This window comes from Agelaius tricolor, unplaced genomic scaffold (assembly GCF_023055355.1).
Source record: "Agelaius tricolor isolate 1412-34295 unplaced genomic scaffold, bAgeTri1.0.p SCAF_42, whole genome shotgun sequence".
Lineage (NCBI taxonomy): Eukaryota > Metazoa > Chordata > Aves > Passeriformes > Icteridae > Agelaius > Agelaius tricolor.
In genome coordinates, this window is record NW_027269302.1 from 2,660,559 (window position 1) to 2,673,655 (window position 13,097).

The 13,097-nt window shown below is 53.0% G+C and overlaps 2 protein-coding genes across 2 annotated transcripts in view; both read left to right on the forward strand.

The window, feature by feature from the left end:
• The window catches only part of LOC139603880 (zinc finger protein 436-like), a 249,248-nt gene extending 239,244 nt beyond the window's left edge, over nucleotides 1–10,004 (forward strand). The window contains exons 2-3 of the mRNA XM_071454886.1: nucleotides 8,129–8,366; nucleotides 8,521–10,004. Of these exons, the coding sequence (XP_071310987.1) occupies nucleotides 8,204–8,366; nucleotides 8,521–9,527 (1,170 nt within the window). The 5' untranslated portion in view covers nucleotides 8,129–8,203 and the 3' untranslated portion in view covers nucleotides 9,528–10,004. The remainder of the gene's footprint in view (nucleotides 1–8,128; nucleotides 8,367–8,520) is intronic.
• LOC139603913 (zinc finger protein 3-like) overlaps nucleotides 1–13,097 on the forward strand; it is a 255,596-nt gene that overhangs the window by 60,144 nt on the left and 182,355 nt on the right. The gene's annotated exons all lie outside the window — the stretch shown is intronic.

The window sequence follows — 13,097 nt, forward strand, 5'->3', positions numbered from 1 at the left end:
CCTTTTCCCAGCACCAGATCCCAGCCAGGCCATTATCTGGCACCGGCACCCCTGAACCCCCATTCCTGGGCACCGGGACCCCACTGCATCCCCTTACACAGCACCAGGACCCCCTGAACCCCCATTCCACTGCACCAGGACCGCCGTGCACCCCCATATCTGAGACTGGAACCCTCCCAAACCCTCCGTTCTCAGGCACAGGGACCCCCCCCCGCACCCCCTTATCCAGCACGGGGACCCTCCTGCACCCCCTCATGCAGCACCAATGCCCCCCCGCACCCCCTTTCCCGGCCCTCCCCCTCTCAGACACCCCAGCCCCCGCTTTTCCTTGACCCCAGCACCCCCTGGACCCCCACTCCTGCCTTCCACAGCCCCCACCCACCACCTTCCTCAACACCGGGGCCCGTGCACCCCCTTTCCTGGGCACAGGGATCCCCTGGACACCCCATTGTTATAAAATTGACTCAAAACGAGTAATTTCCAATCAAAGAATTTATTAATTATTGAAGCAGTTATACTACGTAAGCAAAGGCTCAGCGCTGGGTGACAGGGGAGTCTCCGCTCCACCTACTGCCGCACCAACTAGTTTCTGATTCAGTCCTTTTATCCTCTCCATCCTTCAGGAGTCCATGTTATCTCAGAGTTCTCTGCGCCTGCGCTGGTTGTTGCTAGGGGGTCATCCTTCTGTCTCCTGGTGGTCGGTGATAAAGGCTGCGGAGTCTTCCTCAGCCGCGTCTTCTTCACCCTATGTCCTTATTTGGTGACTTCTCTGTGGAAAATTATCAAAATCTTATGATTAATGCAATATGTGCCCTATCAAGCTTAAGCAAGCAAATATCCTGCCTTGCAGACTGTTTATCTGCCCCTGCCCCTTCCCCAGCTTTTCCCTGGTCGTTATCTCTGTGAGTTATCTGCTTGTACCATTTGTCAGCGGGAAAGGTTTCCCTGCTGGGTGTTTATCTGCCCCTGCCCTTTCCCCAGCCTTTCCCTGGTCGTTATTTCTGTGAGTTATCTGTTTGTATCATTTGCTGGGTGGGACTATGTGTGGGCTCCTGCAACCCCTTCCCTGGTATCCTTGTAGCTCATATCTCATGAAGTAGTACAGAAATAGTCAGCAGACAACTCTTGTAACACACTGGTCTCTTTTTCAGGATGAACAAAATGTAGTCCCTCATCTCAATTCCCCCCATTTATTTATAGTAAAGTTTTCCCAACAATCTCCATTTGCTGTTTCCCTTTGCAGCTTCACCCTGCTTTTTTTAAAAAAAGTATTAACTATTTAAGAGTTAAAAGTATCACGGTTAAAGCTCTTCAATTTTGCAAAATGCAACATAAAGGCGAACATGGAAAAACCCAGACCAAAAATTGATTCTCACCCTTCTGTCCCAAACCTACCTGACAATATAAAGTAGGATTATTATAAAAAATGTTTCTCATGTTGTAATCTTATCACTGAAACTGTAGGGAAAACAAAAACTCTCCAAGAATCCCTTTCGTGTGAGAGAGTCAAGGCATTACTTGGTTCTGGCCAGGATGTGCAACAGAAATCATTTCATCCACACATAGCCCGGCTGTGCAGAAAAAATCATTCCATGACATGTCAGTTTTACTCGATTTTTCCTAAACTTTACCTAGTCTGAACCAATCTAAATCCACTGCTTTAATGTTCATTGCTTCCAAGTCGTGTAAGTTTTTAGTGTTTGGTTTCCTATTAGACTCGGATTTCTTCCCCTCTGCTGTGAATTCCGTCCACACTCCTGGATTTCCTTCTCAGCCTTTTCCAGACCAGGTGTCTCCAGCTGTGCGGGGGCAGTGTCTGGGGTAGCTGTTGGTTGCTGTTTGCTGCGGGGCGTTGATGTTTTGTTGCTGGTGTTATCTCTGTGGGTGTCTTTTGGGCTATTCCCAGTCTGTTCGGATGTTAAACTCATCTCCATTGAGTGGTGGAGATGAGTTTAACATCCGAACAGACTGGGAACCCCTTAAATAAAACCTTTAAAATTTCTTTCCCAAAGGCAAACCTTTGAGTAGAGAAACCTTTCTGAGCAGAGAAATAAGATTTAAAAGAACCAGGATGGGTACATTTTGCAGCAGTGCAGTCGCAGGCAGCCCAGAGTGTGGGTGTGAGTGAGCCCCAGGGTGGAATTGTGCCGCGGTGCTCCCCAGCAGCTGTGGCAGTGCAGGCCCAGCCAGCGCTGGAGCTGCAGCAGCGGCAGCGAGGCTTGGCCGCAGTGGCTGGAGGTGCCAGGGGAGGGTGGCCAGGATTCCCGAGGGTTTGAGCAGAGGATCTGTGGGCAGGCCCGGGGGCTTGGCCCGCTGTGGAGCCCTGGCTGCTGCTGCGTTGCCTTCAGGGCAGGCTCAGTGGGGCTCCCATGGTCCTGCTGCAGGCGGGAAGTGCAAATCTCCGGGGCTTCAGAGCCCCTGAGGCCAGGCTGAGGGGTCCCCCCGTGCTCAGCTGTGCTGGCGGCTGTTTCTGGCCTCAGGGACACTTGGCGTGGGCCCCTTGGCCACCAGTGGTGCTGCTTTGCACTCCTTAGGCAGGAGCCGATGGCCTGGCTGGGTGTTGGCAACAGCAAAGTCCCAGGGCAGGCTCCGTGCCAGCCCAGCTTCCTGGGGGAGAGATTCCACAGGAGATAGGATCCTGGCTACAGCCTGCCTTAAATTTACATCCCTTATTTCCACCCTGCACTAGGTGGAGAATTGCCCAGGTAAGGAATTCCAGACATGAATTCCAAGGGAGATAATTGAATATCTGCCTTGGGTCTGGCTCTTTTTCTTGCCAAGGCCAATGGCAAAAGCTGTACCCATGGCATCTTGGTTTCCATCTCCGGCTTCCAAAGGTGTTTCTTTATTTCCCCATTCTTTCTTTCTACCCAACCCGAGCTCTGGGCTTGCCAGGGGTTATGGAGGTCCCATTGTATTCCTAAAGCTGCCATAACCCCCTGAAGGGTCTTTCCTGTAAAATGAGTTCCCCATCTGAATCTATTGCTTCCACAATCCATTATCTTTGAATTATTTGTTTTAGCAATAGGTTAATAAGTGATCCAGTGCTTGCTGAAGCAGTCAGAATTGCTTTTGCCCCCCCTGTTAGGTGCCATGGTGTCAGCAGAAGATTTTGAAGCCTTCCTGCTCAGGGCATTTCAGTGCCAGGCTCTTACAAGCACCGAGAGCTCCGCGGGTTGAGCTGAGCATGGGCCGGTGACCTGCGCTTTGTCTGATTCCCCTTCCTTAATAACAGCCTGTCTTGTAGCTCTTTTCCCTTCTGCTGCCCTTGCAGAGCCATCCACAAACACATTGTCTCCCTCAGGCCAGGGAATGTCCCATCAATCTCTCCCAGCCTGGCTCGGGAGCTCTGTCCCTTGAGTGCAGTCCTGGGTTCCTTGCCAGCCCCTCTCCAGGCTGTTCAAACAGGAGCTGGGTTAAACCCTTGCCCTGTCCTCAGTTCTGAATCCTCCTGTGCCACTGAACAAGTTTCATACTGTAATCACCGAGCCCTGCTCATCCATTTAGAGGCTCTTTTGGTTGTCAAAGCTTTAACTTGATGCCAGACTTGAACTCTAGGAGATCCTCCTGTTGTCATCAGTTTTCAGCCTCTGCTCCCACGGAAGCTGTGGCTGCACAATTCTGCAGACAATGAGGCTGCTCTCTGGCCACTGGGTTAAACATTTTAGCACAAGAATTCCTTTGGCAAGACCCTGTTTAACGTCCACCTATAATTCAAATTCTTTTTCCCTGTCTGGAAGGCCCAGGCCACTCGCCTCAGTTAATCTTAATTTTAACACTTGAAAATTCTGTGTTTCCTCCTTGTGTCCATCCATCCAGTTTGTTGACTGGCAAGATAGGAGTGTTGTAGGGAGACACCCTTGGCTCCAAAAGCCCTGCCTTTAACAGGGACTCAATACCAGGCTGTGAGCCCTTCCTTCCCTCTCTTGGAACAGGGTATTGCTTGTCCTGGTTGCTTTAATTTGTAGAGGCTCCATATCTAATTTTCTGTATTTCCCTGGGGCTGCCCACACTTCTGGGTTCACTTCAGCATAGGCCTTGTCAGACTTTTGACACAGAGGTACAACAGAACTAGCCTCTGTATCCCTTTTTACAGTATTAAAATCCAGCTCTCAAACTCCTTCCTAGTTAATTACAATCACAGGAGGAAGAAAAAGAAATTCATTTATTTCAAACCTATCCCCCACAGCTTCTAATAGTGGTTGAACAAATCATACCTGCTCATCTTTCCCACTCATTCCCTTAAAAATTAAAATATTCCTGTACTATTTTCCCCTTTAGGTCTAAGATTCAGAGCAGATTGAGAGGCCCCTGTGTCCATCAGGAAATGCCTCCTCTCAATGCAGACCCACCTGAATGTTCTCAAGGGCTCCAGTGTGGAGGGTCCCTGGTGTGATGGGAGCTGTGACAGCCCTGCCAATCCATGTCCATCACGGGCTGGACTTGCTGGTCCTGAGGGTGCTGCTGTCTCTGCTTGCAGTGTCCTTGTGCCCTGCAGCCGGAGCCCTGATTCCTTGCCAGGGGCTGTTTGGGTGGGCTGTGCCCTGCCGAGGAGGGCAATGCCTCTGCCGGGTGCTTGTGGCCGAGCCGTGCCCTGGGTGCTGGGGCCCCCTTGGGCCCTGGGGCTGATCCCTCAGGGGCTGTAGGAGCTCTGCCCTGGCCTTTGCCTTCAGCTTGGCCTTTTGCTGCTCCCTTCTTGCATTCACCTGCTGGGCCTTTGTGCCCAAGTGCTGCAGGGCCTTCTTCTGCCCCTCCTGCAGCCCCCCTCAGTGCCTGTGGGTGCTTGTCTTGCTTTACAAGACAGGTGTCTGCTTGGGAAGGCAGAAAAAGCCTCTCTTGGAATGGAGAATGCAAAACCCCTCCCTCTTAATTTTTAGGATAGTGAAATCAAGGGGCTCTCAGGCAAAGATATGGGATTAGGAATAACAGTTCTTTACTAGTGTGTATAATATAATAATAGTAGTGTGTATCAACAGCTCCGGCAGTGACAACAAACAGAGCCCGGAGCCGGTCCCGGCCTTTCGGCTGCGGCGCTTTCCCCTTGGGTGCAGTTCCGGGCACGGCCGGCAGGGGCGCCGGTGGCTCCCGCGGGGCGGGGCAGCGCATCCCTGCCATGGGAACCTCTCTTAACGGCAATAGAGCAATCCCTTCATCTAACTCTTTCACTTTTTTACCTTCTGTAGCCTTTCTCCCGTGTTTTGGGAAAGAATTTGGAGAGGGCTGCCTTTTAACTGAGCTCCTATTGTTTTGATAAGGTGCTTCCTGTAGAGAGAGGGATTTTCCCTGAACAGCAGGAGCTGTGGTTACCAAGGGGACGTAACTCAGAGCAGGAGGGGTCAGGGGAGGATATCCCGCCGAGGCTCGGTCGGAGTGTGGGCAGGGTCTGCTGCCGGAATCGCCAGAGGGGGATCTTCCCGTGGAGGCCGAGCCGGAGCGTGGGCAGCCCCCACATGGCTTATGGCGGCTGATCCGGCAGCTCCCGGCAGAGAAAAGGCAGGTGGGAGACCCCGGCAGCAGCAGCGGCGCTGCCCAGCGCAGCTGGCACGGGCAGGGCAGCCGGGGATGGGATGGCTGGGACCTGCCCTCGGTGCGGTCGGCGCGGTGACCTCGGCCCACGCGGCAGGACAGAGCAACCCCATCTTCCCCAGCATGGCCGGCAGAGCGGCCGCGGGCCGGGCAGTGGGGCCAGGGCACACAAATTCACCGCCAGCGCCGGGGCAGGTGGAGCTGCCCTGGGCAGTGAGCCCGCACCTGGGATGGAAACCGGGGCAGGCGGAGCTGAGGCGGGCAGCGAGCCGGGACCCGGGACAGGCGCCTCGGCCGCCAACGGAGGGGGCAAGAGCTGCAGAGGATCCCACTCTCTTTCTGACTTTTCCTCTTGTTCCCCTCCCTTTCATTTCCCCTTTTTATTTTCTTGGTTTTTTCCTCGGGTGTTTCTGATACTTCAAAGATTTTTATTCTCCTAAAATCTCCTGTCTAACATATGGCATATTCTCTTTCTTCTAGATTAAATGGGTTTTTTTTCCAAATAAATCCCAGAACCTAACAAATCTAACCTTCTGCTTGGATATTTTGAAATGGTCGACGAGCTAACTCATGACCTCCTAATGTTGTTTTTCTCATCACCTTTTTATTTATCCTTTGGCAAATTAAGCATCTTTCAGTGACTTGCTTTGCTACACCAAAAATCCCAGTGCACCCAAAATTCCTTAAAAAATGATCACACAAAGCTTGAGTACGCCAGTGGGGTTTCTGATGCACGTCTTCTAATCTTTTCCTAGTAAGCACATTTTATTAAGTAATTGTCTTCCATGTAGAAGTTTCTATTTCCCTGATTTATCTTGTTCATTTCCTATCTTGTTTAATTCTTTTTTCTTGGCTTCCCTAAACTTTGGAATTTCCAGTTTTTCCTCGTTTGGAGTTAATATTAAACTAACTCTTTCAGCTCCATTTTCTGCTGCATCCTTAGCTTTGTGATGTGCCCCCAGTTTGCCCAGTTTGCCTCTCCTTTGGCCCGGGCCGGGTTCCCCCCGCCCGCAGCGGCTGGGAGCAGCCGAGAGCCCCGCGCTGCCCATGCCGACCTGTCCCGGCTCCATCGCCGCTGCTGCCGCGGGCTGCGAGGGCTGCGGGAACGGGGCACCGAGGGTGTGGCTGCTGCTGGGGGAGGAGGAGGAGGGAGGGAAGGGCAGGGATGGAGGGGGAGGAGGAGGCGGGTAAGGGGGGAGGAGGAGGAGAAGGAATGGAAGGGGCGGGATGGAAGAGGAGATGGGGGTGGGGATAAGACAGGGGAGGAGGAGGAGGGGGGATGGAAGAGGAGGAGCGGGAGGAGAAAGAGCAGTGAAGGAGGCGGGGTTAGGGGGGAGGAGGAGAGGGAGGTGGAGATAAGACAGAGGAGGAGCAGGAGGAAGAGGAAGAGGAGGGACAAGGGCAGATCAAGGCTGAGCTGCGGGAGCCACGCGGTCTCGATCCCTGCCTGAATTCGCAGCCCCCACCTGTGGGATCATCGCCCCCCCCATGGCGCAGGTGAGCAGGGAGGGGGAGCCCGGCCCGGATATCCCGGGGGGTCCCTGGGTTGGGTTTTTGGGGGATGTTTGGAGAATGAAGAAGTCCAAGGCTGAGCGGAAAAGGCCCCTCGGGGGGACATCGGGGGGTGGCGGTGGCGGCTGCCGGCAGAGGCAGCCTGGAGGAGCAGAGCCCTGTGTGCCCCAGGAGGCCAAAGTGGGGAGGCCAGAGAGGGGGGAGCGCCGCCATTGGCGGGAGCCTCAAGAGCCTGGAGAGGGGCAGGGGGGACTCCTTGGAGCCGCTGCAGCCCAGAGCCGAGAATGAGGGGAGAAGGGAGCCCGGGAGCCCAAAGAGCCCCGGCATCCTGAAATGGGGAGAGCCAAGAGGGGGGAGCTTTTGGCATTGCTGGCACTGCCAGCAGCCTGGGCAGGGCGGGCACCCAGGAGAAGGGGGACCCCCAATGCAAGGGTGACCCCAGCAGCTGGGACAGGGGGGAACCCCTGAACACCAGAGGGAAGGCACCAGGGACAGGGAACCCCTGGGAGGCTTTTTCAGGGCTGAATCTTGGTGTTTGGGAGGGTTTACTGGAGCCCAGATGGCCGCTGACTTGTAGAGATGGACTTGGTCGGAGGGACCTTTAAACTCAACGTGTGTTGGGGAAGATGAAACAGGAAAGCCTTATAAATATGATTGTCTGGCAAAAGATTTTGAGAATATAGAAACTATAAGCAAGATTGAAATGAAAGCAGGCTTTTAGATACCTTAGTTACTGAACAAGTGGAAAACAATGGTGTGGCCCAACTGAATGTTATCCTCTTCTGATGAAACAACTCCCACTGCTTGCAGACAGGTCCAAGGGTCACAGCAGACTCTACTAGCTCAGCTGAAGGGGTCCAAAGAGGAGTTTTTAGGGTTGAAAATGTAATACAGTATGGTGATGTAATGATTCTTACAGGCTATATGTAAATGCTATTGGATTTGTATCTTGTTCTGGACTGGTTAGTGAGAAATAGAATATTTAACACAGAAGAAGATTCATTGTATTGTAACGGGAACCTTACTCTCTTACACTCTTACCCTCTTACTCTCTCACCCTCTCATACTCTCTGCTCCTCTCTTCTCTCAGGCCTGCTCCAAGCTGTGGCTGGCAGCTCCAAGCAGGGCCCTGCACCCAGGCCCTTTGCAATAAACCGCAAGTTCCATGACCTGGCTGCAGAGATCTCTCGTCTCCGTCCGTCCAGACCGTGCTACCCCCGACGCTCCTACAAACATGCTCATCCCTTGTTTTCCCAAACCAGGATTTCCCATTGCCAACCCCTGGGAGGCTGCGAGGAAGAGGAAGATGCCCCGGGACACTGAGGCAGGTGAGGAGGAAGTCAGTGCCCCTTTCCCCTCTGTGCTGCTCCATCTCCCAGCCCAGCAGGGGCCCCGGCTGCAGCACAGCCCTGGGGGGATCTCGTTGCCCTTGCCTGTGGCACGGAGGCAAATCCCATGCTGTCCTTGTCCTTCCTCGCCCAGAGCAGGAGCTGAGCATGGAGAGCAGGGAGGACAAATGCCCGCGGCAGAACCTGGTGGCAGAGGCCGTTTTGAGCGGCTCCACGGCGCAGGAAGCCAACGGGGAGGAAAAGGCCCGGAGATGCCGCACGAGGAGGGGCTGCAAACGCAGATGGCGGGGATGTGAGGGGGAAAGAGCCAGCCTGGGCCGGGAAGGCGGCCGGAGATGGAGCCAGAGCTCGGAGCTGGTGCTCCATGAGCAGCTCCATGATGGGGAGAAGCCCCACACGTGCGTGGAGTGTGGGAAGAGCTTCAGGTGGAACTGCCACCTGATCAGGCACCAGAGGACCCACACTGGGGAACGGCCCTACGAGTGTGGGGAGTGTGGGAAGAGCTTCAGAGAGAGCTCCAGCCTGATCAAGCACCAGAGGACCCACACTGGGGAGAGACCCTATGAGTGCTCCAAGTGTGGGAAGAGGTTTCAGACCAGCTCGAGTCTCTTCCAGCACTATCAGAGTCACACAGAGGAGAGGCCCTTCCAATGCCCCGACTGCAGGAAGGGATTCAGGCAGAACTCCACCCTCATCACCCACCGGCGCATCCACACTGGGGAGAGGCCCTACGAGTGTGATAAATGCAGGAAGAGGTTTCAGACCAGCTCCAGTCTCCTCCGGCACTGTTGGATTCACACAGAGGAGAGGCCATTCCAATGCCCAGACTGTGGGAAGGGATTCAAGTACAACTCCGACCTTGTCAATCACCAGCGCATCCACACAGGGGAGAGGCCCTACGAGTGTGATAAATGCAGGAAGAGGTTTCAGACCAGCTCCAGTCTCCTCCGGCACTATCGGATTCACACAGAGGAGAGGCCCTTCCAATGCCCAGACTGCAGGAAGGGATTCCAGCGCAACTCCACCCTCGTCAGGCACCAGCGCATCCACACTGGGGAGAGGCCCTACGAGTGTCCCCAGTGTGGGAAGAGCTTCTCACAGAGCTCTAACTTGACCCGACACCAATGGAGGCACCGGTAAGGGAAGCCCTGCGAGTGCCCCAAGTGCGGGAAGAGCTTCGTGCGCTGCTGCAGCTCCATCCCCCACTGGAGGAGGCACTTTGGGCACAGCCCTGGTCACTCACATTCCCTGTGATCCATGTTGGGAGCACGCCTGGCTGTTTGTCCTTTGGTTTGGCTTTAATTTTTGCTCTTCTCAATATCTTTGCACTCCAAAAACCCAGAGCGATTGATTTGTCACCTTAAAACCACTCAAATCCCACTGAAAACAACTAAGTTTTAAGCCATAAATGCTCAATCCCACTTCAAATTCCTTGTTCCCTCCTCAAAAAAACTCAGTCCCAGGATAAACTTGCTTAATTCCACAGCCATCATGGTGAGATGGGGTTGGAAGGAGATTGGGAGAAGTGGGATCATGTGGAGCAGTGGGATGGGGGTTGTGTGGGCCTGGGTGTGTGGGATGTATTTGATAGCAAATAAAACTTTCAAGAGGTCCTGATTTCTGTCCCGTTCATTTTCAGTCAGTTCTGTTTGCAGAGTGCCACCTTCTCAGCTGATTCAATTCCTATAAAAGTCCCATTTTTAAATCATCTAACCCAAACAGTCCAAAAACCAATATCCAAGTAAAGCCACTCACCTGTAATTAAATTTTTAAAAAATATTTTAATTGTTTTTGAGTATCTAAGGGTGATAAAGTTTAATTGTTTGGTTTAAATGTCTGAGAAATTATACTGCTGTTTGGTTTTGTGTTTAGTATATTTGTAATATGAATTGTTTCACTAAGGTGTGTTAGATTGTATGTTAGTTTTTTTAGATATTTTTTATCTAAAGTATATTAGTCATCGAGTTAAAACTTTCAAAAGGGATTTTTTGGTATATAATTTGTTTATTTATATGCATTGGTAAGATTATAGCAATAATTGTTGTTTTTTTGGGTTGAACCATTGGAATATTGTAAGGAAGACTTGAGATTTTTATATTTCATTTTTATTATAATTTATTTAATTTTAATTATTATTTCTTTATTTATAATTCTAATTTTTTTGAGATGTGTCCTGGTTTAGGGCAAATTTGAGAGAAAACCTCCACGGGGGCCCCTCCAGAAAGCAAAGCCACAGGGCCCTCCCCCCAACCGGTTCGGGAGGGATTGCTCAGAGAGAAGTGGAAAGAACCTGTTCATTTAACAGGCACAGCACCCCCAGCACACAAAATGAACAATACCCATGACACCGCTCTTTCCTGGCTCTGAAAAGGATGACAAATTCAGAAAGTCTCTCTTGGGGGTGGTCGCTCTGTTCTCAGTCCCTCCGGCGCTGGGGCAGCTGCTGCAGCCACAAGGTGCAAACTCTCGGTGTTTCCCAGGTCCCAGTCCAGAGCAGGTTCAAGTAATTCTGAAAAAAGGAAAGGAAAAACAGTCCAGGGAAAAATTCAGACTGCTTAGCTAAACTAACTAATGAGCAGAAGCAAAAAGCGAGAGCAAAGCAGGAGCAAGAGCAAAGCAAAAAGCCAAGCAAAAAGCAAAAGCAGCACCATGTACTGCCCCGTCTCTGTGTCCCACCAGCTGTGGAGGAGCAGGCTGATAAGAAACCAAAACAAAACTTTCACTCTTCAGAGCCAGTCTTGAAGGCACAGAACATAATATCCAGCATGAACAGAAGACATGAATGGGGATACAAGCATCGTAACGTCACCCTAGGACAATGTCCCAAAGGTCCATTTGCTGTAGATGGGATGACTTGCACGTCAGTGTTTTCCAAGGTAGCTTCTGCTGCTGCTGCCACACCGACTCCTGCGCTCCCTGCTGTGGCTGATTGAAGAATGTCCAGGTTGTGGGGGAGCATTTGTGTCACGGCGCGCCCCCTTTAGCGCTCGGTTCCGCGGGTCCCAGCGGCTCCGTCTCTCTCGTCTGTGGATTTGCATTCGCCGCTTCGGTGTCCGTGCTTGTCACATCTGCTGCACTTTCCCTTGGAACCAGTAGCTGTTGCTGTTTGTTACTTTTCTTTACGGCTCTAACTTTGCACCCGTGGCTGCCACACCGAAGGCAAACTCGGTCGGGGCCATTTTCTCTGTGCTGCACAAGTGGCTCAAGGGCAGTTGCCATTGATAGGTGGCCTTGTCCTCTGGAGCTCCTACTCCCAAACAAGCTTCTGTCATGTCTGCCACATTAGCTGTTCTGGGCAAAGTTTGCAGGATCCTTTTGGAGGTGAGATTTGCATTTTCTACTGCTAATTGCATTCCTAGCACAGCTTTAACCTCTGGGCACATTCCTGGAGCCCAAACTACTGCATTTCTGAGGCGGCCTAGGAAACTCATACAAGTCTCATTTGCCTCTTGTCCAATGGGGGTATAAGATGGAGGTGCTAGTCCCATGTCTGGAAATGCATGAGAAGCCTCTCATGCAAGTTTCTGAGACTGTTGCAAAATAGCAGCATGCAAACATGCTTGAGCTTGCGGGTCAGCAAAAGGGCCTCTCTTCAGCATCATTTCTGGGGGGCCAGGCTCCCTGGGGTCTCTTTCAAAGGGGTTTTGATTATTTTTACCATTTCAACACTTTCTGTGTGTCCCTGCAAGCAAGAAAGCACCACAGAGCCTCTCCCTCAAAGCCTTGAGGTAGTGCCAAGGCAGAACTTGTTCATGCTCTTTTCCCCTGGTGATTTTCTACTCCCGTCCAGACTCTGATAGCAAAGCCATGCTGGTGACAAAAGATTGACCTTGGCATCCTGGGGCACTTTCTGGGTGGGTGTTTGAATCTGCTTTTCCAGGCCTTGGGCTGAGCAGGGTGAGGCCGAGGCCTGGGCCCCTCCAGGCGGCGCCGGGAGCGCCCGGGGCAGCGGCGAGGGGCGGCCCTGAGGGGCGGCACAGGGGGCATTTCCCCCGAGCGGGCGGGCGGGCGGGCGGCGGGGAAAGGCGCCCTGGGCACAAGGGCAGGCACAAGGGCCCCGGCTCTCTGCAGTGCGGGCGGCCCAGCGCCGATCGCTGCTCCCGGAGCCGCTGCCAGGGCCGGGTCTCCTCCCCGCCGCTGACCCTGCACCTGCAGCGCTGCCTCCGCCTCTGCCGGGCTCCCCGGCACGGACGGCAAGGACGTGGACACGCTGCAGCAGGGGCCCAGCAGGGACACCCAGATGGTGCCGGGGCTGCAGCTCCTCTCCTGCAAGGAAAGGCTGACACAGCTCGGCTTCTTCAGCCTGGGAAAGAGACCCAGCCTTGATCCAGCTGTGGCCTTCCAGTACCTGAGGGCAACACACAAGAAAGCTGGACAGGGACTTTGTACGAGGGCAGGCAAGGACAGGACAAGGGAGCATGGATCCAAATGGAGAGAGATTAGGTTTAGGTAAGGGATTCAGAAAAAAGGCTCTCCTGGAACAGGTTGCCCAGAGAAGGTGGGCATGTCCCGTCCCTGACAGTGTTCAAGGCCAGGCTGCATGGAGCTCTAGACAAGCCGGTCCAGTGCAAGGGGTCCCCAGCCACAGCAGGGGGGTTGCAGCCATGGGATTTTCCAGATCCCTTCCAAGCCAAACCATGCCACGACTCCATGATTCTGGGATACTTCCCCTCCTCATCCTCTGGCAGAAAAAGAAACTTGGCCCCAAGT